General features: G+C 37.4%; 1 protein-coding gene and 1 pseudogene across 1 annotated transcript; both read left to right on the plus strand.

The window, feature by feature from the left end:
• The first annotated feature begins 6,476 nt into the window (after nucleotides 1–6,476).
• Nucleotides 6,477–6,707, plus strand: LOC134485745 (small proline-rich protein 2E-like; annotated as a pseudogene).
• A 3,482-nt stretch (nucleotides 6,708–10,189) lies between these two features.
• On the plus strand, nucleotides 10,190–10,462 carry Sprr2b (small proline rich protein 2B). Its single transcript, NM_001408911.1, has one exon. The coding sequence runs from the start codon at nucleotides 10,190–10,192 to the stop codon at nucleotides 10,460–10,462; it is 273 nt and encodes a 90-aa protein (NP_001395840.1).
• Nucleotides 10,463–27,446: the final 16,984 nt, after the last annotated feature.

Genomic DNA, 27,446 nt, shown 5'->3' on the forward strand with positions numbered 1-27,446 from the left:
TCAGCCTGTAGGGTTTGGCTTGAGGATGAGATATATTTCACATTTTGAATATGAAGAATTTTTTGTTGGAGCTTTTTTGTGTGTTTTTGGGAAGATTATCTGTGGCTGGCAGTGGTATACATATGAGGGTTATTCCTTTTTCTCCCTGATGAATATCTCTATTCGTGTCTATCAGTGATTAATTATTAAAATTTTGCGAACTTGGCTTATATATATAAAGCTGCAGTTTCTCAGTTGATTGTTTCCTTTTTTCCATGTAGTGGTACTTTTTCATTCCTCTGCTTGGCTTTAAAGTTTCTGTTGCAGATGATGAACACCAATTCATGGAAGCCTAATCATTCTACTTTTTTGGAGAATGACTTTTTTCACATGTTCACTTCTATCTTTGTACAGCATTGTGTTAATGGTCTTTAGAAAGTAACACAACAAAAACCTGAAGGCTTTTTTTAATTGGATATTTCCATTTTATTTTTAATGGAGTTTCATTATAGTGCACGCAGTGAGTGGTACCATGACTCAAGCAAACATTGCTGACAGTTCAAACCAAGGTCCGTATATTCCACACTTACAATGTTTACCATTGATTATGGTGAAAACAATCCTGTGATGTAGAAATTTGACAATACAAAAAGGTTCACTGAACTTATGTTTGCATTGATTGTAGCTTAGATAATTTTTGAAAACTTTTCATATTCTTCTGTCACCTACACTGAACTCATGGAAACCAATGTCATCCTGTAAGACTCTGTGATTTGAAATTTGAGAGAAATCACACAGTATTTGTTTTCCACTTCTTGAGTAACTTCAGTTAACATGCCTGAGTTTTGTTCATAGTTATTGCATACTATGCTTTTTCTTTTACATGCCCATTCGATATTATTTTCATTATATGTATATATATATATGATGTTTGTTTTTTGTCTATGTCATCTGTCACTAGGATATGGATTGTATTTAGGACAGAAACTAAAGCCAGAAGAAACATTTAGAAAATTAACGTGTACAATTCCTATTCTTTTAGCAATATATTATACATTAAAATATGCACGTTGCTGAAATAAGTTCAATTAATATTGGAAAACGTTGATGGTAATGTATAAAAATTCATACATTTCAACAATGTCTTCAAAAACATATATGTTTATCTAATATTGATTCAATAATTTGTATAATCAAAAATGGCTTTTTCTAATAGAATTAAATAAATGAATTAAAATTACTAAAAATAACATTTTAATTAATTTTGTCAGATTTAATATGACCGTAATTTAAGTAAAGGGATAGGAAATTAGAAAGTCGTACTTGTAACTACATGGGAGGGAGGTTAAAGTGTAAGACTTATGGTCTTTCTGTGTATGTGTTTCCGTTTCTCTGTTTGAGTCTTTGTGTGCCTCAGCTCCTGTCTGCCCCGTACCCCATATGTTTGTTATGTCTTACCAACAGTGTCAGTGTAAGCAGCCTTGCTAGTCTCCTGCTGTGTGCCCACCTCCGATGTACCCCAAGCGTTGTCCTCCTCCAAAGTGCCCTGAACACCTAAGAAAGAACATGGAACTTTAGTTTTGGTACAGTCTTGTGTTCATATTTAGAAGGGAGTTCAAATATATACCCCAAAAGTGTCCTTTGACATGCTGTCCCAAAAAACATCAAGACCCAAGACCAGGTAGGGGTATATCATTCAAAATGCAAATAAATAAAGTAACCAATAAAAAAAGAGAAAGAATTTAAAGATGTAGATTTTAAGCAAAAGTTGGTTAAGATATTTTTCTTAGTGACTTTGACATAGAAAATATTGGAGAACAATTTAATGTTCAAAATACACACTCTTGACAATTGAAAAAGGAGTTTTTCAGGTAATGGAACAAGAACAATGGCAGCCCAACAACTACCAGTTGATGTATGTTTTTTGCTAAGGCTGGGCTGGTAATCAGGTGATGACAAAAATCTTGTACTAAGTTTTGCTTCAGCTTTCTGATATGATGTACTAAAAGGTTGTTTGTGATTTGGTGTGGTCTTTGAAGATTTAAAGTAGAAGATGCTGATGGTTTTTACATATAAAAGTTTATACTTGTGACTCTGAAGGGTTTTTATGGCATTGCTTTAAGACTAATAATAAAATGAATGATTCTTCCTTGGTGACTATAAAGTTCAGACTGTCAGTAAGAGAGTCTGACTGTGAAAAAAATATATTGCTAGCTTATATTTGTTAATTTATAATAATTTGCTTAGTTATGGTTATAAATAGGTTCTTGGAAATAATGTGTCTTTAACTTGTATTACATAAAATGTTCAATCATGTAATGGCATTGGGGAAATGGAAATTTTATTTCATGGTAATTATTTACATAAATAAGAGTAGAATATAATCACATTGGCATATTTATATTGCTTGAAAGATTTCATTGTGATATATAAACTATTGAAGAAGGAAAATGTTTTTGGAGCTTGTGGAACCTTGCTTCACACATGGTGTGTGGTGTGTGTGTGTGTGTGTGTGTGTGTGTGTGTGTGTGTATGTGTATGTGTGTGTTTTCAGTGTTTGTATATTTCCTTTTCCTTTTCTCTGTCCCTAGAGAGTTTATCTCTGTGAAACAAAGAATTAAATTTTATTCCTTCAGAAAAATTTTGTTGTGCAAATAATTGCCTATTTCATACCCTCCTTAAATTAACCTGACCTGTTGAAACTGTCTTCAATAGGCATTTATATTTAAAAAAATGTATAACACGTGTCCCCAAAGTTGTTGCCTCTAGGTGGGATTTGTTCTTCTACCTGAGATGCCTTTTCTATCCTCAGTCATAAAGGAAGTGGCGAGCCTCACAAACTTGAAGTGCCAGGGTTGGTGTGGAAGATAAGCAGAGGAGCCCCTCCCTTCCAGGGAATAGTGGAGATTATTGGGGTAAGGATTGTGGGAGTAAAGTGGTCAGGAGGGAGGCAATGACAATGAGCAGGTTGTAAAGGGAAAAAATAAAATAAAATATAGTAATATAAAATAGAAGATAGAAAAGTAGTGTTCCATCACGATGTGCTATCCAGTCATATATTTCTATAATTAGTTTCTATTCTTGATCAAGATTTGTGCACAATTTCAGTATTTTATTTATGGGAGGCAGTGGCATCGAAGTTATGTTAGCTTCATGAAGAGAGAAGAACTTTCATATGCTATGGTGGAAAATATTGTATAATATAGAAATATTTCATAATTAAATAAAATGTAAATTTCCAGTTAAATTAAATTTAAAAATACCTTGATACAACTGCCTTTTCTGTATATCCACCGTTCTAATAGCTTCAAGCCTAGAGACTTAAAGCTTTAAACATTACTTTGATTTTCTAATAATTTAAAAGAAAATTGTTCATTCTCCATGAATTTGTACTTCTTCCTGTTTCTATTTTTCCATTATTTGATCAAACAGAGGGAAGTATCGCTTTTTAAGTTTGTTAAGATTACTTTCTGTGTAAACTTTGATGTATCACAGAGAAATTATTTCCAGATAAGACTGTGCATTTTACAATGTTCTATAGCTCAGCCTGTAGTATTTTTTATGAGAATGAGATATATTTTATATTTTAAATCTAAAGAATATTTGTTTTAGCTTTTTTGTTCATCTGTAGAGAAGATTATCTATGGCTGATAGAGGCATAAATAGGAGAATTATACTTTTTTCCTTGATGAATATCTCCCTTCCTGTCTACCAGTGATTAATTAATAAAATTTTGCAAACTTGACTTGTATATGTAAAGCTGCAGTTTCTCATTTGATTGTTTCCTTTTTTGACATGTAGTGGTACTCTTCATTCCTCTGCTTGGCTTTTAGATTCTGTTGCAGATGATGGTCACTAATTCAGGGAAGCCTAATGATTCTATTTTCTTGGAGTATCATTTTTTTTCACGTGTTCACTTCAATCTGTGTACAGCATTCTGTTAATGGTTTTTTTGAAATATCAAAATAAACACCTGAAGTCTTTTAATTGGATATTTCCTTTCCATTTTTAATGTAATTTCATCATAGTGCATGTAATGAGTGGTATCATGATTAAATCAAACATTGCTGACAGCTCCAAACTAGGACAGTGTATTCCACAATTTCAAAGTTTATCATCGAATATGGTGAAAACAATCATATAGTGTAGAAATTTGACAATACAAAAAACTTTACTGAACTTACGTTTACATTCATTGTAGCTTAGATAACTTTCAGAAGACTTTTCATATTCTTCTCTTACCTATACTGTTCTCATGGAAACCAAAATCATCCTATAAGACAGTGTGATCTGAAATTTAAGAGAAATTGCAGAGTATTTGTTTTCCTCTACCTGAGTAACTTCAATTAATATGCCTGGATTTTGTCCATAATTATTATAGATTATACTCATTCTTTTACATGCCAATACAGTATTATGTGGTATGAATTTTCATCATATTTATATATATGATATATTTTCATCAATTTACATATGTATATATAATATATATACAAATGTTTGTTATTTTTATGTAGGTCATTTTTCACTTGGACATGGACTGTATTTAGGACAGAAAATTGACATGAGAATAAATATTTAGAAAATTATTGTGTACATTTCCTATTCTTTTCACAATAACTATACAATAAAATATGCAGGATGCTATAATAAATTCAATTAGCACTGGAAAATTTTGATGATATTATATGAAAATTCATACATTTCAACAATGTCTTCAAAACCACGTATGGTTATCTAATATCGATTCAATAATTTATATAATAAGAAATGGCTTTTTCTAACAGTATTCAATAAATGAATTAAAATTACAGAAAAATAACATGTTAATTCATTTTGTCAGTTTTAAAAAGACAGTAATTTTGGTAAAGCCATAGAAAATAAGAGAGTGATACTTGTAACTACATGGGAGGGAAGTTAAAGTGTAAGACTGATGTCTTTCTGTGTATGTGCCTCTGTTTCTCTCTTTGAGTCTTTGTCTGCCTCAGCTCTTACCAGCCTCTTGGGCCATGTATTTGTTATGTCTTACCAACAGCAGCAGTGCAGGCAGCCTTGCCAGTCTCCTCCTGTGTGGCCACCTCTGAAGTGTCCCAATCTTTGTCCTCCTCCAAAGTGCCCTGAACACCTAAGAAAGAACATGGAATTTTAGTTCTAGTACTGTCATGATAAACAGTTTTGTGTACATATTTAGAGGGGAGTTCAAATACATATGCCCACAGTGTCTTTTGACATGCTGTCCTGAAGAATGGCAAGAACAAAGAACTTAAGTGTCTGTTATGAAGGGCATATCATATTTTCCAACATTCAGAAAAATCAGGATTCTCAGGAGGGAGATATGACTTACTCTAGGCATAGAGTTGTCATAGATAAGAACAAACCATGCTTAAAATCTTTATTACCATCTTTCTTTCAGTCTACAGGAAAATTATCCTTAGAAAACAGGAATTTAATGAGCTAAGGCATTAAAGAATGTTAATAAGCTGAAGTGAACAAATAAAACATGTAATTTAGGACAAAAATTGTTGTAACAAAGAAATAAAGTACTGGCTACAATCACAAAATAGAACTTAGGTGGCCAGTAAGATCAGAAACTGTAAAGAGGGAAATGTCCAGTGAGTCACAGTGATGATGTTCAGGAACAAAAATGGATTTCCAATTTTGTAGAGTCCCAGTCAAGCCTGTCATGCATGGATTTGCATTTTGGTTGGGAAATTTTTGGAACTGCCCACTCTCAGTCACCTCTGATCCCATTGGGGTGGCCAGCTATTTCTATAAATTGATCCTTGACAGCGTGACTGCGGACTCCTGGTACTCAAGTAAAGAGACTGAGTACCTGGTGAGCGTCTTTTATTTATTTGGTCTGTCTTGTTCTTCCTGTTTACAGTCTTTGGAGGATTAAAGTGTCTTGAGTTCAGTTTTGATCATGAGGTGATCAAAACTTAGTAGTCAGAAACAGAAGAGGATAAAATAATCAAGTGTGATAAGTGACGTTTCCTATACATTTAATAACTTGTAGAACACAGTTTATTTTTTCATACACATTTTTTAAAGTTTTTTGAAAGGCTATACACCTAAGTATCTTTTAGAACCTGAGTCTTCCCTTAGCTGTGCTTTATTCTCGAGCCCAAAACAACCTGCTGGGATGACACACGTAATGAAGAGGACAGGAACTGGTAATATTATTTCTCAGGGCACCAATACTTGTGACAGCTTGTCTTGAAGGTGTTTCCTTATATCAAAAACATTACTTTTTTCCTTGGATCAAAATACTTTCTCTTGAGAAAAGAACTGAAATGCAGAAGGATTTCCCTAGTCTGTTGGGACAGAGTCCTCACAGGAACAGAAAACTGCAACAAACTCTAAAATAGGAGTTGGGAAATAACGATGTTCAGAGAGACAAATGGACTTGATGGTCCATATCTCAACCTGTCTTCTCTGAAGTAATCATTCCTGAACACCTTCATGTAATCTCTTTCAGATCCTGAGACTCCAGCAGTATGTCATACCAACAGCAGCAGTGCAAGCAGCCTTGCCAGCCTCCTCCTGTGTACCCAACCCTGATGTGCCCAGAGCTTTGTCCTCTTCCGAAATGCCAAAAACTTTGTCTTCATCCAAAATGCACTGAACCTTTTGCTGAGCCATGTCCCCATCCCTCATGCCAACAGTAATGCCCTCCTGTGCAACCTCCTCCCCCATGCCAGCAGAAGTGTCCACCCAGTAGCAAGTAAGACCTTCAACAGTCATGAGGACAAGGGAAATAGAACAGGATCTGTCTCATGTACTTGCAAAGGATACTTTCCTCTTCCTAAAAAGCCTGTCATGAATGTAGAGGAATCTTCTACACTTTTTCCCTCTCCATGTGCCTGTGCTGACTCCTTACATAGTGGTTTTACTGCTTTTGCTATCAAGAGTCTGCTGAGAATAATGTGTCCTCAGTGATTTGGTGTCCCAGATCCTCAGTGGAAAGTGTAACTGTTATCTATCCTGTGCACGCAGAAGATGTTTCTCAAGCTGTCAAAACCTTAGTTGTAGTGCTGTAATTGTGATTACATTTCCTGAATAAAGTATAATCTGATGAATGATATCCATGTGGTCTTTTCTTCTAATATGTACTCTATTACGATTTTTGTAGGGATTTGCAATTTGGCTTCAAAATTTTGGGACCTGACCACTTTCATTCAGCTCTGCTCCAAATGGGCTTGCCAGCTAGTCCTATAAATTGGTCCTTGAACCCATGATTGCAGACTTTTGGTACTCAGGTCATGGAATACATTGAAGAACTTCATCCATTTTCTTTTTCTTGAATTGGTCTTACTTTTTGTGCTTCCTATGTCCTATAGTTCTTTAGTTTTATTCATTGACTACCAAGTCATTCAGAATGGCTGTAATCTGTTTTTGACTGACATTTTTGCCATAATCAAGATTATTTTGTGTTGGTTTTCTCAACAGACACATTACTTGACTGTGCATAACTGTGGTGTCTCCTTTATGACATGCTAATTCACGAGGACTATCTAATCTTCAGACATGAAAGTTCTATTTAGGACACACTCATGTATTCACCTAATACCAACAAGTCTTTTGTTTCTCTTCACTCCTTCCATAGGCATTTTACCTCAACTATTTTGTCTTTGTACTTTTTAATTGAAATAACTCTGCCAACTTTCGATTTTAAAAGGTCTGTACTGTTTTAATAAAATTATAGGCTGTTTCCATCACCATTCTCAGAATTATATGACATCATTATTCATTATCATTGACTATTACTCCTTTATATATGTGTGTTGTATTTTCTTAATTCATCCATTCTGTTCTAAGCAGCTGGGTTGTTGATTTTGAATGTTAGGAGTAGTGCTGGAACATAGATGGTTATCTATGAATTTGAATTGTATGTAGTATAGAATTTTTTTTAATATAATGAATGGAAGTGGTGCTGCAGAATCATATGAGAGTTTTTCTAGAGTGTTATTTCTTTGGAAGACCCCAAAATTATTTCCATATTTCTTTGATTAATGTACTCCTCTATAATTTCAATACTTGTGTTCCTTTTATTCCACTGTTCTGCCAGTTCCTGTTATTATGTCAATGATACTCATTCTTACACAGGTAAAATTGTTCTGGTGCAATTTTGGTTTTTGTTTCTTTAATAACTGGAAATATTGAACATTTTCTTGTTACTGTTATTTGTGGAAACTGTTAATTATACCCCAAACTTATCTTTAGTAAAAATTGAACTATTTCATGCCTTTTCATTTGCACAGACTACAGAACCTAATTAGTTGTATGTAAGTGAAAATTTTAGAAACTGCTGTCCACATTGTGTGCACCACCCTTACTACCACCTCATTTCCATCTGCGAGATGACCATCTTCATTACCAATTGCACGATTATTATCATAAATGTACAGGCTATCACACTATCCACTGTTACCTACCTTCCCTATCATTGCCATCCTCACTCTTCTCATCCCTATAAAGCGCATCATATCCATGTCCATCACTATTTACATGCCTATTGACTCCAGGAAGGAAAATATCACTTGTACTACCACCTCAATAGCACAATGACAACAGTACAATTGGTCCATTAAAGATGTGGTTTGCACATAATTAGCATAGGTATTGTGTTCCAACACATGTTATATTCCATCTTCCCTTTATTTTCTTATGTGTATTTCATCAATAATATTGAAGATAATAGATGGATGTAATCGGGTTATCATGTTTGTTTATCTGGAGGGGTTTTATGTATGAAGTGGAACATTTTCATATTTTTAATTTTGCTCTCGTACTTATTATAATTATTATTTACATATTAATTTTATATCCTATTCTCAGCCCCTGGTCCTTTTCAACTTTTCCCATATTCTCTTCCACATCCTCCCTCACTTTTTCCTAAGAGCAGGTGGGTTCCCCTTTAGGGTATTGCCACCCTCATACATAATTCGCTGTGATGCTAAGGGAATCTTCTCCAATGAAGCCAGAGACAAGGCAGCCAAGTTAGAAGGAAGGAGGAATGAATTGAGTCTAAGCACAGGGTTGTCATACATGAAGCTAAAACCACAATTAAAATTTTTAATACTTTCTTTCAGTCTTTTGGAAAATTATATTTAAAAAATAGAACAATAAGTGAGCAAAGGCAACAGAGAATAATAATAAGATAAATAGAACAAATAAAATACATACTGAAGGATATATGAGAGTTGTAACAGAGGAAAAAAACATTGGTTATAATCACAAAAGAGCACATAGGTAACCAGTTAGACCTTACTGAAACTTAAAACAGGGAAGGACTCACTGAGTCACAGCTCTCAACAATGACGATGTCCAGGAACAGGATGTTTCCCATTTTGTAGAGTACCATTCAAGCCAGTCATGCATGGATTTGCATTTTGGTTTGGAAATTTTCGGGCCTGCCCACACTCAGTCACCTCTGTTCCCACTGGGATAACCAGCCAGTTCTATAAATTGGTCCTTGACTGTATGACTGCAGACTCCTGACAGTCAAATCCTAGACTACTTTGGAGAACCTGGTGAGTATCTTTTCTTGAGTTGGATTGTCATTTTGCTCTTTCTATGTGCTGTAGTCAATTTTGACCGAGTAAGTGTCTTGAGTTCAGTTTTGGTTATTTGATGAATGGGACCTACTTAGCAGTAAGAAAATTCACAGTGGATACAACAGTGAAGAGTAATACATGGCTTTCCTTTACATATAATAACTTGTAGAACACAGGATATTTCCCTTTCATATGCATCGTTTGGTCTTCTTTGAAAGGCTATATACCTAAGTAGGTATTACAACCTGAGACTTTCCTCAGCTGTCCTTTGCTCTCCAATCCCAGACACCCTACTGGGGTAATACATGTAATGAAGAGGACAGGAACTGGTGCTGTTATTTTTCAGGGCACCAGTACTTGTGATAGCCTGTCTTAAAGGTGTTCTCTTGTGTAAACAGCATTACTTGTTCCTTTGACAAAATACTTTCTCTTGAGAGAAGGACTGAAATACAGGATCATTTCGCAAGGCTGCTGCAAACAAGTGCTGACAGGAAAGAGAAAAGCCAGCAATTCCTAAAATAGGAGTTGGGAAATGATGGTGATGTTCAGAGAGACAAGTTCAGTTTATAATCCATAGCTCCATTCTCTTCTCTGAATTGATCACCTCTGAACACTCTCATGTAATCTCTTTCAGATCCTGAGATTCCAGCACTATGTCTTACCAACAGCAGCAGTGCAAGCAGCCTTGCCAGCCTCCTCCTGTGTGCCCACCTCCAAAGTGCCCTGAGCCATGTCCTCCTCCAAAGTGCCCAGAGCCTTGTCCTCCTCCAAAGTGCCCAGAGCCTTGTCCTCCTCCAAAGTGCCCAGAGCCTTGTCCTCCTCCGAAGTGTCCAGAACCTTGTCCTCCTCCCTCATACCAACAGAAATGCCCTCCTGTGCAACCTCCTCCAACCTGCCAGCAGAAGTGTCCACCAAAGAGCAAGTAAGGACTTCAGGACTCATCAGGACAAAGGGGAGAGAAGAGAATCTGTCTCATATACTTGCAAAGGAACACCTTCCTCTTCCCTCCATAGTCTTTCATGAATGCACAGGAATCTTCTAAACTTTTCCCTCTCCATGTGCATGTGATGACCCCTTACACAGAAGATTTCCAGCTGTTGGTATCAAGAACCTGCTGAAAATGATCTGTCCTAAGTGATTCAGTGTTCCAGATGCTCAGTGGGAATCGTAGCTCTTATCTACCCTGTGCACTCAGAATATGTTTCTCAAGATGTCAGTTACCTTAGTTGTAGTGCTGCCACTGTGATTCCTGAATAAAGCACAATCTGTTGAATGGTATTATTGGGTCCTTTTTTCTTTTTTCTTTTTTTTTATTAGACAGTTTTTATTTTCACTTCTAATCTTATCCCCTTCCAGGTTTCTCAGTCATGACTCCCCTATCCCATCCTCTCCCCTACTTCTATAAGGGTGTTCACCCTCTCCCCATTCCATTCACACCCTCCTAACATTCCCCTGCAATTCCCAGCCTTGTCAGGTCCAAGAGCTTCTCCTCCCATTGGTACCCAAGAAGGCTCTAATCTGTTACATATGCAGCTGGAGCTATGGGTCTGTCCATGTGTAGGCTTTGGGTAGTGGTTTAGTCCTTTGGAGCTCTGGTTGTTTGGTATTGTTATTCTTATGGTGTTGCAAGCCCCTTCAGCTCATTCAATTCCTACTCTAATTCCTCCAACAGGGATCCTGTTCTCATTCATATATATATACTGTATCTCCATGTAAAGCAGGCTCTAAATGGCCATTCCTTCAGTCTCTATTCTAAACTTTGTCTCCATATCATCTTCTATGAATATTTTTGTTTTCCATTTTAAGAAGGACTGAAGCATCTGCACTTTGGTCACCCTTTGCTAGAGGTTCAGGTGGTCTCTGGATTGTATCATGGGTAATTCGAGTTTTAGGGCTAATATTCACTTATCAGTGAGTGCATACCATGTGTGTTATTTTGTAATTAGGTTTTACTCAGGATGATATTTTCTAGTTTCATACATTTGCTTATGATTTTAATGAAGTTATTGTTTTTAATATCTGAGTAGTTCTCCATTGAGTAAATGTACCTCATTTTCTGTATCCATTCCAAGGACATTTCGGTTCTTCCAGCTTCTCGCTATTATAAATAATGCTGCTATGAACATAGTGGAGCATGTATCTGTGTTGTATGTTGGAGCATCATTTGAGTATATGCACAGTAATGGTATAGCTGGGACCTCAGGTAGTGCAATGTCTAATTTTTTGAGGAACCTCCAGACAGATTTCCAGAGTGTTTGTACCAGTTTGCAATTCCACCAACAATGGAGGAGTGATAATCTTTCTCCACATCATTGCCAGCAACTGTTGTCACCTGAGTTTTTGATGTTAGCCATTCTGACTGGTGTGAAGTGGAATCTCAGGGTAGTTTTGATTTTCACTTCCCTGATAACTAAGGATGTCAAATGCGTGCTCTGCATCTAATGAAATGATCATGTATTTTTTTTCTTTGAATTTGTTTACATATTGGATTGTGTTGATGGATTTCCATATATTGAACCATCCCTGCATAACTGGGATAATGCTTACTTGATTATGATGTATGATTGTTTTGATGTGTTCTTGGATTCTGTGCAGGAGAATTCTTTTGAGTATTTTCATGGCAATATTCATTAGGGAAATTGGCCTGAAGTTCTCATTCTTTGTTGGATCTTTGTGTGGTTTAGGTATGTGCATAATTGTGGATTCATAGAAAAAATTGGCCACTGTTCCTTTTGTTTCTATATTGTGGAATAGTTTGGACAGTGTTGGTATGAGGTCTTCTATGAAGTTCTAATAGGATTCTGTAATAAACTTATCTGGTTCTGGCCTTTTTTGGTGGGAAGACTTTTAATAACTGCTTCTATTTTCATTAGGATGTATGAGATCATTTAGATGGCTTATCTGATCCTGATTTAACTTTGATACCTGATATCTGTCTAGAAAATTGTCCATATCATCCACATTTTCCTGTTTTATTGAACACAGGCTTTTGCAGTAGTATCTTACGATTTTTTGAATTCCCTCCGATTCTGGTTTTATGTCTCCTTTTTCACTTCTGATTTTGTTACTTTGGATACACTCTCTTTGCCCTCTGGTTATTCGGGCTAAGGATTTATCTATCTTGCTTATATTCTCAAAGAAGCAGCTCCTGGTTAGGTTGATTCTTTGTATAGTCCTTTTCGTTTCTACTTGGTTTATTTTATACCTGAGTTGGATTACTTTCTGCCTTCTACTCATCTTGGGTGTATTTGTTACTTTTTCTTTTAGAGATTTTAGGTGTGCTGTCAAGCTGCTAGGGTATGCTCTCTCCTGTTTCCTTTTGCAGGTACTCAAAGCTATGAGTTTTCCATTTAGCACTGCTTTCATTGTGTCACATGAGTTTGGGTATGTTGTGCCTTCATTTTCATTAAATTCTAAAAAGTCGTTAATTTCTTTCTTTATTTCTTCCTTGATCCAAATTGTCATTGAGTGAAGTGTTGTTCAACTTCCATTTATTTGTGGACTTTCTGTAATTATTGTTGCTTTTGATGACCATCTTTGTCAATGGTGATGTAATAGGATGCATGAGATTTTTCTCTCTTCCAGCATCTTTTTAGGCCTGTTCTGTCACCAGCTATATGGTTTGGTTTTGGAGAAGGTACCATGAGGTGCTGAGAAGAAGGTATATTCTTTTGTTTTAGGATGAGTGTTCTATAAATATCTATTAAATACATTTGGTTCATGATTTCTGTTATTTTCTCTATATGTCTTTTTAGTTTCTGTGTCCATGATCTGTCCATTGATGAGAGTGGGGTGTTGAAATCTCCTACTATTATTATGTGAGGTGCAATGTGTGCTTTGAGCTTTAGTAAGGTTTCTTTTATGAATGTAGGAGCTCTTGCATTTGGAGCATAGATATTTAGGATTGAGAGTTCATTTTGGTGGATTTTTCTTTGACGAATATGAAGTGTCCTTCCTTATCCTTTTTAATGACTTTTGGTTTAAAGTCACTTTTATTCGATATTAGAATAGCTGCCCTAGATTATTTCTTCAGAACGTTTGCCTGGAAAGTTGTTTTCCAGCCTCTTATTCTGTGGTAGTTTCTGTCTTTGTTACTGAGTTGTTTTTCCCTTATGCAGCAAAATGCTGGGTCCTCTATACATATCCAATCTTTTAGTTTGTGTATTTTTATTAGGGACTTGAGTCGAGTGATGTTGAGAGATATAAAGAAGAGTGATTGCTGTTTCCTGTTATTTTTGTTGTTAGAGGTAGAATTATGTTTGTGTGGCTACCTTCTTTTGGTTTCATTGCAAGGAGATTACTTCTTGCTTTTTATAGGGTGTAGTTTTCCTTCTTATGTTGGAGATTTCCATCTATTATTCTTTGTAGGGCTGGATTTGTAGAAAGATATTGTGTACATTTGGTTTTGTCATGGAAAATCTTGGTTTCTCCATCTATGTTAATTGAGAGTTTTGCTGGATACAGTAACTTGGGCTGGCATTTGTGTTCTCTTAGGGTCTGTATGATATCTGTCCAGGATCTTCTGGCTTTCATAGTCTCTGGTGAGGAGTCTGGTGTAATTCTTATTGTCTGCCTTTATATGTTATTTGACCTTTTCCCCTTACTGGTTTTACTATTCTTTCTTTGTTTTGTGCATTTGGTGTTTTGACTATTATGTGATAGGAGGAATTTCTTTTCTGGTCCAATCTATTCAGTGTTCTGTAGGCTTCTTGCATATTGAAAGGCATCTCTTTATTTAGGTTAAAGAAGTTTTCTGCTATAATTTTGTTGGAGATATTTACTGGCCCTATAGTTGGGAGTCTTAGCTAACTTCTCTACCTATTATCCTTAGGTTTGACCTTCTCATTGTGTCGTGGATTTCCTGGATATTTTGTGTTAGGAGCTTTTTGTATTTTCCATTATCTCTGATGGTTGTTTCAATGTTTTTTATGTTATCTTCTGCACCTGAGATTCTCTCTTCTATTTCTTGTATTCTGTTGGTGATACTTGTGTCTATGCATTCCTGTTCTTTTTCCTAGGTTTTCTATCTCCAGGGTTGCCTTTCTTTGTACTTCTTTATTGTTTCTATTTCCATTTTTAAATCCTGGATGAATTTGTTCAATTCCTTCACTGTTTGGTTGTGTTTTCCTGTAATTTTTTTAAGGGAATTTTGTGTTTCCTATTGAAGTGCTTCTATTTGTTTACCTGTGTTGTTCTGTAGTTTTTTAAGTGAATTATTTATGTTCTCCTGAAAGTCTTCTTCCACCATCATCAGATGTGGTTTTTAAATCCAAATCTTGCTTTTCTGGAGTGTTTGGATATGAAGTATTTTCTTTAATGGGAGAACTGGGCTCTGATGATGCCAAGTAGTCCTGATTTTTGTTGCTTAGGTTCCTGTGCTTGCCTCTTGCCATCAGGTTGTTTCTGCTGTTACCTTGTCTTGTTGTCTCTGACAGCTGTTTGACCTTCCTGTAGGCCTGTGTGTCAGTCCTCCTTTAGACCTGTTTTCTTTCAACAGGCTCTGGGAACAGAGAGCTTCTCCTGGGTTTGTGTCCTGAACCCTCCAGACAGGTCACTCAGAGCAGAAGAGTTGGTCTTACCTCTGCTCTCAAGTGAGTCAACACTGCAGGCAAATGGCTTTCAGCTCTGGTCTTAGGAAGAAATGGGAAGGGTCCTGGGACTGTCTGCCCCTATATTTCCTTATTTAAAGGCAGGTTCTGCTTGGGCCAGGAATGTGAGCAGAATTGGCTGATTCCCCTCAGCTCTCAGGATTGTCTGCACTTCTAGAAGACCAGCTCTCCCCTAACCCCTTTTTCTAATACGTACACTATTACAAGTTATACAAGGATTTGTATTTTGGTTTCAAAATTTTGGGACCTGACCACTTTCAGTCAGCTCTGCTCCTACAGGGCTGACCAGCTAGTTCTATAAATTTGTCCTTGAAGGCATGGTTGCAGACTTTTGATATTCACATGCTGGAATACATTGGAGAACATGGCGAGGTTTTTTTTTTTTTTTCTTAAGTTTGCCTTACTTTTGTGCTTCCTATATCCTGTAGGTTTTTAGTTTTATTCATTGTCTCCCAAGTCGTTTGGCTGTAATCAGGCTTTGAATGAGTTTTTGTCATAACAAAGATTATTTTGTGTCGGTTTCCTTACGAGACACATTGATTTACTCTGCTTAACCACAATGTCTCCTTTAGCACATGCAAATTCAGGAAGACTATTTCATCTTAAGATATGAAGGTGTCATTAGGACACACTCCTATATTCCTCTGATACCACCATGTATTTTGCTCTCCCTTGACTCCTTTCATGGACCAAATAGTAACACATTTACATCAACTATCATAGTTATATTTTTGTATGTTAATAATTGAAACAGCTATGCCAACTTTGGATTTTAAAAGATCTGTACTTTTTCTTAATATAATTATATACAGTTTCATTCACACTTCTCAAAATATGATATCATTATTCATTTTCATTGACTATATCCAGTATATCTGTGTGTCATATTTTCTTAATTCATTCATTCTCTGGTAAGCAGCTATGTTGATGATTTTCAATATTAGGAGTAGTGCTGAAACACAGATGGTTATGCAGGCATCTCTATTGTATTCCTATTTGATATTTTTTTAAATATAATGAATGCAAGTGTTGGTGTTGAATCATATGATATTTTTGCTTTAGTGTTATTTCTTTGGAAGACCCCACAGTGATTTCTATATTCGTTTGGTTAATTTACTCTTTTACAATTTGAATATTTGTGCTCCTGTTACTCCACTGCTGTGCCAGGACTTTTTATTATGTCAATGGTACTCATCCTTACGCAGCTAAAAAAGTTCTGTTATAATTTTCATTTTTTTTTTCTTTAATAACTAGAAATATTGAACATTTCCACATTGTTTCTACTACCCTTACCACCACCCCATTTCCGTCTGCAAGATCACCATGTTCATCACCAATTCCACCATTATCACAAACAGTACAAGCTCTCACACTGTCCACTACTGCCTACCTTCACTACCATTGCCATCCTCACTACTCTCACCCCTACTAAGAGCACCATATTCAGGCTCATCTCTAGTTACATGTTCATTGACTCCAGCAACAACATCACTTGTACTACCACTATCAATTGCACAATCCCTATAGTATAGTTGTTCTATTAAGGATGTGGCTTGCAGTAATTTGCATAGGCAATCATACTCCAAAACGTGTTATGTTTCATCTTCCCTTTATTTCCTTCTTATGTTTATTTTATCCATAATATTACAGATAAAGGTAGATGCAATTGCATATTATCCTTGTTTCTCAAGAGAAGTTTTATGTATGAAGCAAAAATGTTTTCATGTTTCTATTATAGTTCTACTTATTATTATCATTATTATTTTACATATTAATTTTATATCCCATTCTCTGCCCCTGTTCCTGGTCAACTCCTCCCATAGTCTCTTCCCCATCCTCTCTCACTTTTTCCTAAGAGGTGGTAGGCTTCACTCCTGGGTATTCCCCCACTCTGGTACATCAATTCTCTGTGAGGTTAGGTGAATCTTCTCTAATGGAGCCACAGACTAGGCAGCCCAGGTACAGCATATTCCACATACTCCACAGCTCCAATTATTAGGGTACAGACAACACAGTTTAACAGATGGATATTGCATAAAGTTAACAATGTGTCTAAAAAGTTCAAATTGTCTTTCCTTCTCTTTTGCTCTCAACTTCCTTTTACACTCCATAAAATTAAAGATGCATCCTCTCATGGAGTCACATTTATACAGATACTTTAAATGTTAATCTGGAGGCTGGAGACATGGCTCAGAAGTTAAGACCAGTGAGTACTCTTCCAGAGATCCTGAATTCAATTCACAGTGACCAAATGGTGGGTCACATCATTTATAATTGCATCTGATTCCCTCTTCTGGTGTGTTTGTAGATGGCTACAGTATACACACATAAATAAATAGATAAAAATAAATGTAAACCATAATTAAATAATTTCCTCAACTACATATGCAGATACAGTTGTGATTTCCCTGTTTATTTTGAATAGGAAATTACTGCAGATTTGCAGCATTTCTCTTTAAGTACTGAACACACTGGTTAGTTAATGCTATAGCAAGTACTGAATCCTTTCTGTACACTAGACAGTAAATTTAATGGCTACTATGTTTTAATAAGTTAAGTTTAATCTACATTTACCCTGCATCCATTACAATTTTCTATCCAATTACAAGTCCCTTGAGTAAAGGTGTGGGTCTCCACGATTATTAGAAGTTTTTGTTGGTTTATTCCCTCAAAGCACAGTCAGTTTCTTCAAGGTAAATTTCCAAATGACAATTTTGAGTGAAAGATTTATGGGGAAAACTAAAACCCTATAGTTATCTTTCTTTCTCTAATAATGCCTTAGAAACATTCCAGCATATCTTTCTGAAATAGCATGTAGTGGTTGCCAGGAGTCTTGCCGACATAGAAAAACATTCAGAATACCGAAGTAAGAAGAAGCCATCCAGTCTCCCATGTTCCTCCTCAAGACAAAAATATTGTAGGGAAACTGAAAAGCTGCATGTCCACCTCTTTATCAAAGTATAGACTTAGGTAAAGTTCAGAGAAGTCTCTCTGGAGAAAGCTGTTAGTAGAAGTTTGTATCATGTTTTTCAAGGCATGGGTTGGTCAAAAACATCTTCAAGAAGTATGCAAGATTACTTCTATGTTACCAGTATGTGTTTTCTGTACTTTATTTTATATTTTCTATGTTTGAATTTAAATTATGGATTCCTTACAAAATATTTGATTAAAATATTTGAATACATTCTTGTTCAATTAAAATATTGCTATTACATTTTTTAATCTTTATTAACATGAGTATTTCTTATTTAAATTTCGATTGTTATTCCCCTTCCCAGTTTCCAGGCCAACATCACACTAAATCCTCCCCCCCCTTCTCTATGGGTGTTCCCCTCCCCATTATTCCCCCATTACTGCCCTCCCCCCAACAATCATGTTCACTGGGCATTCAGTCTTGGCAGGACCAAGGGCTTCCCCTTTCACTGGTGCTCCTACTAGGCTATTCATTGCTACCTATGCAGTTGGAGTTCAGGGGCAGTCCATGTATAGTCTTTGGGTAGTGGCTTAGTCCCTGGAAGCTCTGGTTGGTTGGCATTGTTGTTCATATGGGGTCTCAAGCCCCTTCAAGCTCTTCCAGTCCTTTCTAAGATTCCTTCTAAGGGGTCCCATTCTTAGTTCAGTGGTTTAATGATGGCATTCACCTAGGTGTTTGCTGTATTCTGGCTGTGTTTCTCAGGAGAGATCTACATTCGGTTCCTGCTGGCCTGCACTTCTTTGCTTCATCCATCTTATCTACTTTGGTGGCTGTATATGTATGGGCCACATGTGGGGTAGGTTCTGAATGGATGTTCCTTTTGCCTCCGTTCTAAACTTTGCCTCCCTATTCCCTCTCAAGGGTATTCTTGTTCCCCTTGAAATAAGGAGTGAAGCATTCACATTTTGGTCATCCTTCTTGAGTTTCATGTGTTCTGTGCATCTAGGGTAATTCAAGCATTTTGGCTAATAGCCACTTATCAATGAGTGCATACCATGTGTGTTTTTCTGTGATTGGGTTACCTCACTCAGGATGATATTTTCCAGTTCCATCCTTTTTCCTATGAATTTCATAAAGTCATTGTTTCTGATAGCTGAGTAATATTCTATTGTGTAGATGTACCACACTTTCTGTACCCATTCCTCTATTGAAGGCCATCTGGGTTCTTTCTAGCTTCTGGCTATTATAAATAAGGCTGCTGTGAACATAGATGAGCACATGTCTTTTTTATAAGTTGGGGCATCTTTTGGGTATATGCCCAAGAGAGGTATAGCTGGATCCTCAGGTAGTTCAATGTCCAATTTTTTGAGGAGCCTCCAGAGTGATTTCCAGAATGTTTGTACCTGTCTGCAATCCCATCAACAATGGAGGAGTGTTCCTCTTTCTCCACATCCTCACCAGCATCTGCTGTCACCTGAGTTTTTAATCTTAGTCATTCTTACTGCTGTAAAGTGAAATCTCAGGGTTGTTTTGATTTGCATTTCCCTTATGACTAAAGATGTTGAACATTTCTTTAGGTGTTTTCAGACATTTAGTATTCCTGAGCTGTGAATTCTTTGTTTAGCTCTGAACCCCATTTTTTAATAGGGAAATTTTCTCCCTGCCGTCCAACTTCTTGAGTTCTTTGTATATTTTGGATATAAGCCTTCTATCAGTTGTAGGATTGAGAAAGATCTTTTCCAATTCTGTTGGCTGCTGTTTTGTCTTAACAACAGTGTCCTTTGCCTTACAGAAGCTTTGCAGTTTTATGAGATTCCATTTGTTGATTCTTTATCTTAGAGCATAAGCCATTGGTGTTTTGTTCAGGAAATTTTCTCCAGTGCCCATATGTTCCAGACTCTTCCCCACTTTTTCTTCTATTAGTTTGAGTGTACCTGGTTTGATGTTGAGGTCCTCGATCCACTTGGATTTAAGCTCTGTACAGGTGATAAGCATGAATCGATCTGCATTCTTCTACATGCTGACCTCCATTTGCTGAAAATGCTATCTTTTTTCCATTGGATGGTTCTGGCTCCTTTGTCAAAAATCAAGTGACCATAGGTGTGTGGGTTCATTTCTCTGTCTTCAATTCTATTCCATTGGTCTATCTGTCTGTCTCTGTACCTATACCATGCCATTTTTATCACTATTGCTCTCTAATACTGCTTGAGTTCAGGGATAGTGATTCCCACAGAAGTTCTTTTATTGTTGAGGCTAGTTTTAGCTATCCTGGGTTTTTTGTTATTCCAGATGAATTTGCAAATTGTTCTGTCTAACTCTCTGAAGAATTGGATTGGTATTTTGATGGGGATTGCATTGAATCTGTAGATCGCTTTTGGTAAAATGGCCATTTTTACTATATTAATCCTGCCAATCCATGAGCATGGGAGATCTTTCCATCTGAGACCTTCTTCAATTCCTTTCTTCAGAGGCTTGAAGTTCTTCTCATACAGATCTTTCACTTGGTTGGTTAAAGTCACACTGAGGTGTTTTATATTATTTGGGACTATTATGAAGGGAGTTGTTTCCTTAATTTCTTTCTCGGCCTGTTTCTCTTTTGTGTAGACGAAGGCTGATGATTTATTTGAGTTAATTTTATACCCAGCCACTTTGCTGAAGTTGTTCATCAGGTTTAGTAGTTCTCTGGTGGGACTTTTGGGATCACTTAAATATACTATCATACCATCTGCCAATAGTGATATTTTGACTTCTTCTTTTCCAATCTGTATCTCGTTCATCTTCGTTTGTTGTCTGATTGCTCTGGCTAGAACTTCAAAAACTCTATTGAATAAGTAGGGAGAGAGTGGTCAGCCTTGTCTAGTGCCTGATTTTAGTAGGATTGCTTCAAGTTTCTCTTCATTCAGTTTAATGTTAGCTACTGGTTTGCTGTGTATGGCTTATACTATGTTTAGGTATGGGCCTTGAATTCCTATTTTTCCAGGAAATTTATCATGAAGGGGAGTTGAATTTTGTCAAATGTTTCTCAGCATCTAATTTTCTATGCAGTAAAAATTTCTTTGATGTTGGCATTATCTATTTCTATATTTTAGATATGATGAACTGTTGTTTATATGTAACCAAACATCAGGATATAATGGTTATAATTTGTTCCACATATTAAAGTCTATTATTATTTCATGCCTGGTACTTTAAAATGTTTTTTTCTGTTTCCTTTCTTTTTTCTTTCCTTCTTTCTTTCTTCCTTCCTTTCTTCCTACCTAATTTCCATTCTCTCTCTCTCTCTCTCTCTCTCTCTCTCTCTCTCTCCCTCTCTCTCTTTTCTCTCTTCTCTTTCTCTTTTGTCTCTTATAAAAATTAGTATTCATTAATTATTTTATTTCTTTACATTCCTAATGCTGCCAATTCCCAGTCCCACCACCATGGAATTCATTCACCAATTGCCCTTTCCTGCTAAACACTGAGTGTTTTCCCTCCCTAGTAAGCCCTCTCTTTAGGGCACTAAGTCTCTACAGGACTAATGACATCCTCTTGTACTGGCCAGACAAAGCAGTACTCTTCTGCATATATGCCTGGGGCCTCAGACCAGCCCATGCTTGCTCCATGTTTGGTGATCCAGACAATCAGAGCTCCTAGGATTCCAGGTAAGTATGGGGTTACTATCCCCTTAAGTTCCTTCTATGTTTCCTCCAACTCCAAAAAAATGGGTCTCAATCTTCAATTAAGTATTTAGCTTTGAGCATCTGCGTCCCTTTCAGTCATCTGCTGGTAGAGCCTCTTTGAGGACAGCCATGCTTGTCTACCATCTTCAAGCATAACGTAACATCAGTAATAGTGTCAGTTTTTGTTGCCTGTCACTGGGATGGATGACAAATTGGGCAGGTCATTGGTGAGCCTCTGCTTCTTCCTTGTCACTGTCCCTCTTCTAGATGTGAACACTCTGGGAACATAACTTTTACATTCTGGTTAGAGTCCGCAATCTTCCACTAGGGGGCCTCTAAAAATTGAGAGTTGTTCTCTTCATACTCTACATCCCCACTCTCAGGCATCTATGCCAAGTTCACATATTTGTCCATCCTACTACTATAACATTTAGAGTCTTGTGCATGTTGACGTCATTATGTTTCTAAGCACAACAGGATTTGTGAACATATGATCTTTCAGAGTATGTGATAGTAGTCACAGGGTGAGGACAGGCCTAGGCCTGAATGCGTTTCAGTGCTGAGAGACAAGCAGACACCGAGAAACTTAATCTACAAAATATCTTCAGCTGACAATCATTTGCAAAAGAACAATACATTTTCTCCAAGTGTCTTAGTAGGTATACAAACTATTCAAATCCAGGACACATGACCAGCTGGAGCTGTTCAACAGAAAGTGAATTCATTAGAATTTTGTGATTTTTTCCTGTTATCCTATACAACTTTTCCTTGTTTATTATGGTTACACATTTTTATTTCTTTTTCCTTTTAAAATGAAATTTCTGTGTTTGCCAACATATGTGTCTCTATATTTCTGAGTGTTTCCTGTAGTTCTTCATTGGTTCTTGAGGTTTTGACTTGTGACAATGACAACCAGGGAGACAGGCTGAAAGCAGAGACACTTAGGCACAGCACTGTTCTCAGTAGTTAGCAGTGGTTACGGTTTCATATTTTTCTTTCTTTTTCTTTCTCTTTCTCCACACCACCCCTCTCTTTATCTTTTTGGCTCCTCTCCTTCACTTTGAGTTAACTGTGGATTTTCCATATTAGACCCACATGGGATGTTGTAGGTATTGGTCAAGGGGAGAATACATATAATACAGCACAACACTTTAGAACTCAAGGAAACTATCCACTGGTTAGCGCAACCATAATGTGTATGCCTAGGAGAAGGGGAGACCTGAGGACTAAGTGTTCTGAGGACTACATGATGTTGTAGAGTTTTCCTCTGTTTGTTGCTCTCAAGGCCACCATCCTCCTCCTAACCAATGAGTTATATGAATACTTTAGGAGGTTTTCAGCTCCTCATTGTGCAGTGTGCCTGACACAATATTAGTGATGGATCTTTTTCAAGCAGTGATACTGGAGTACATTTATGATTTAACTACCACTCTTAGAATATAGAAGGGTGAACAAATTTATCACAGGAGGCAGAGGGAGGGAGGGGGAGGAAAAAAGAAGGCCAAGATCAAGTGTAGAAGGAGATAGGAGAGAGAAGTACATAGGGTCAGGAAATTTAATGAAGGTGTGTAACAGTGGGGATTGGGAGACTGGGGGAAGACATGAGAAAGACACAGATGCCAGAAAGTCAAGAGAGTCCCAGGACCCAAGAGGGATAGTATTAGCTGATATAACTAAGAAAGGGGATAGAGAACTTGTAGTGACCATATCCAGAAGTTAGGTACAGCCCACTTTTGAGGGAAAGGGCCACCCACACATCTCAAAAATATTAGCACAGAATTCTTCCTGTCTAAAGGAAATGCACAAACAGCAGCAGAGCCTGAAGGAAAAGCTATCTAGAGACTACCCCACCAAGGGAACCATCTCATCTGCAGATACCAAACCCAGACAAGATTCTTAATGCCAAAATTGGTTGCTGAGAGGATCCTGGCATGGCTGTCCTCTGAGAGGCTCTGCCAGAGCCTGACCAATACAGATATAAATACTTGCAGCAAATCACTGGACTGAACATGGGACCACAATGGAGGAGCTATGGGAAAGACTTAAAAAGCTGAAGGGATTTGCAACCTTATAGAAAGAGCCCCATTATCAATGGACCATATACCCCAGAGCTCCGAGGAACTAAATCAGCAACCAAGGAGTACACATGGAGGGACTCATGGCTCCAGCTGCTTGTGTAGTAGAGGTTTCCCTTACTTGGTATCAATGGGAGAGGAGGCCCTTCATCCTGTGGTGTTCAATGATCCAAGGTAGGGGAATGCTAGCGGACAAAGGCAGGAGTGGGTAGGTGAATTGTTGACATCTCTTATAGGAGCAGGGGAGAAGGAGAATGAAATAGGTGCTTGTGGAAGGGAAACCAGGTAGGCAGATAACATTTGAAATGCAAACAAATAAAATAACCAATAAAAGTGAGAAAGAATTTACAGATGTAGATTTTTAGCAAAAGTTGGTTAAGATGTTTTTCTTAGTGACTTTGACATAGAAAATATTGGAGAACCATTTAATATTCAAAAAGTAAACTCATGATAATTAAAGGAGTTTTTCAGGTCGTGAAACAAGAACAATGGCAGCCCAACAACTACTAGTTGATTTGTGTTTTGTTAAGGCTGAGCTGGTGATCCTGGTGATGAATAAATTCTTGTATCAATTTTTGTTGTCAGCTTTTGGGTAGGATTTACTAAAAAGTTGTTTTTGAGTTAGTGTGGTCTTTGAACATTTAAAGTAGAAGATAGTGTTGGCTTTTTATATATAAAAGTTTAAAATTTGATGCTCTGAAGGGTTTTTATGATTTTGTTTTAAGACTAATAATAAGGGTACTGGAGCTGTAGGTTCCCCGAGGTCCAGACACACACAGAGGCAAAATTCCTCTGGGACTGGACACTTCCGGTTTTTAGCTATAGCCAGAACCTCGCTGATCCAGGCCCACAGCTCCCTGCTACCAAACACTGTGGGAGAGAGAGCTCACTGCCCGGACAAGTGGGCACTTGTGAGACTCCAGAGGCAGAGAGCCAACCCCTGCCCAAAAGGAAACTGTATAGGGTCTCTGGGAACCAGAAGACAGGGGCACTGGAGGGGCAGGTCCCCCCCCCCCCGTCCAGACACTACACGGACCTGAAGGGACCAATCAGCAGCTCTCTGCATCCAAATCCCGTGGAAGGGAGAGCTGAACCTTCAGAGGGGCAGACATGCCTGGGGGGGCCAGAAGAGATTACATTCTGCCCACATTTCTGACTCCAGAAGAAAACAACTTATGCCATCTGGGACCCCAGTGCACGGAGGCTCCAAGAAAAGGTGGCTCAGGCCCTCCTGGTTGCTGCCCTCATGGAGAGCTCAAATGCAGACCCCCATGAGCAACTTGAGCTACACGACCACAGGTAAGACCAACTTTTCTGCTCCAAGCAACCTGCCTGGTGGACTCAGGACACAGGTCCACAGGAACAGCTGAAGACCAGTAGGCAAGAAAGACTACACACCTGAAAGCAGAACACTCTGTTCCCACAACTGGCTGAAAGAAAACAGGAAAACAGGTCTACAGTACTCCTGACACACAGGCCTAAAGGAAGGTCTAGCCACTGTCAGAAATAGCAGAACAAGGTAACCTGATGGCGAGAAGCAAGCACAGGAACCCAAGCCACAGAAACCAAGACTACATGGCATCATCAGAGCCCAATTCTCCCACCAAAGCAAACATTGAATACCCAAACACACCAGAAAAGCAAGATCTAGATTTAAAATCATATTTAATCATGATGTTGGAGGACTTCAAGAAAGACATGAAGAATTCCCTTAGAGAAATGCAGGAAAACATAAATAAACAAGTAGAAGCCTATAGAGAGGAATCACAAAAATCTCTGAAAGAATTCCAGGAAAACACAATCAAACAGGTGAAGGAATTAAAAATGGAAATAGAAGCAACAAAGAAAGTATAAAGGGAAACAATCCTGGATATAGAACACCAAAGGATCTCTCATCAATGGACAGATCATGGAAACAGAAATTAAACAGAAACATAGACAGACTAAGAGAAGTCATGAACCAAATGGACTTAACAGATATTTAAAGAACATTCTATCTTAAAACAAAAGGATATACCTTCTTCTCACCACCTCATGGTACTTTCTCCAAAATTGACCATATAATAGGTCATAAAACAGGCCTCAACAGATACAGAAAGATAGAAATAATCCCATGCGTGCTATCAGACCACCACAGGCTAAAGCTGGTCTTCAATAACAGTAAGGGATGAACGCCCACATATACATGGAAGTTGAAAAATGCTCTACTCAATGATAACCTGGTCAAAGAGGAAATAAAGAAAGAAATTAAAGACTTCTTAGAATTTAATGAAAATTAAGGTACAACATACCCAAATTTATGGGACAGAATGAAACTGAGCTAAGAGAAAAACTCATAGCTCTGAGTGCCTGCAGAAAGAAACAGGAGAGAGCATATATCAGCAGTTTCACACCACACCTAAAAGCTCTAGAACAAAAAGAAGCAAATACACCTGGGAGGAGTAGAAGGCAGGAAATAATAAAACTCTGTGCTGAAATCCAACAAGTAGAAACAAAGAGGACCATACAAAGAATGAACAGAACCAAATTTGGTTCTTTGAGAAAATCAACAAGATAGATAAACCCTTAGCCAGACTAATGAGAGGACACAGAGAGTGTGTACAAATTAACAAAATCAGAATTGAAAAGGGAGACATAACTACACAATCAGAGAAAATTCAAAATCATATTTTCAAAAAATCATCAGATCCTACTACAAAAGCCTATATTCAACAAAACTTGAAAATGTGCAGGAAATGGACAATTTCCTAGACAGATACTAGGTAATGAAGTTAAATCAGGAACAGATAAACCATTTAAACAACCCCATAACTCCTAACGAAATAAAAGCAGTCATTAAAGGTCTCCCAAACAAAAAGAGCCCAGGTCCAAATGGGTCTCCAATTACTGGAAAATATCATCATGAGTAAAGTAACCTAATCACAAAATAACACACATGGTATACACTCACTGATAAGTGGATTTTAGCCCTAAAACTCGAATTACCCATGGTACAATCCAGAGACCACATGAAGGTCTAGAAAAAGGTGACCAAAGTGCAAATGCTTCAGTCCTTCCTAAAACGGGAAAGAAAAACATAGAAGCAGATATGGAGACAAAGTTTGGAGTAGAGACTAAAGGAATGGCCATTCAGAGCCTGCTTTACATGGAGATACAACATTTTATATATATATATATATATATATATATATATATATATATATATATATATATATATATATATATATATTATGAGAACAGGGTCCCTGTTGGAGGAATTAGAGAAGAAATTTAACGAGCTGACGGGGCTTGCAACACCATAAGAACAACAATACCAAACAACCAGAGCTCCAAAGGACTAAAACCACTACACAAAGCCTACACATGGAGAGACCCATGGCTCCAGCTGCATATGTAACAGAGGAGAGCCTTCTTGGGTACCAATAGGAGGAGAAGCCCTTGGTCCTGCCAAGGCTGGGCCCCCAATTACAGGTGAATGTTAGGAGGGTGTGAATGGAATAGGGGTGGGTGTCAAGGATGAACACCCTTATAGAAGTAGGGAAGGGGGATGGGATACGGGACTCATAACTGGGAAACCTCAACAGGAGATAACATTTGAAGTGAAAATAAAAACTGTCTAATAAAAAACGAAAAAAGAAAAAAGGACCCAATAA

Source organism: Rattus norvegicus, chromosome 2 (genome assembly GCF_036323735.1).
Source record: "Rattus norvegicus strain BN/NHsdMcwi chromosome 2, GRCr8, whole genome shotgun sequence".
NCBI lineage: Eukaryota > Metazoa > Chordata > Mammalia > Rodentia > Muridae > Rattus > Rattus norvegicus.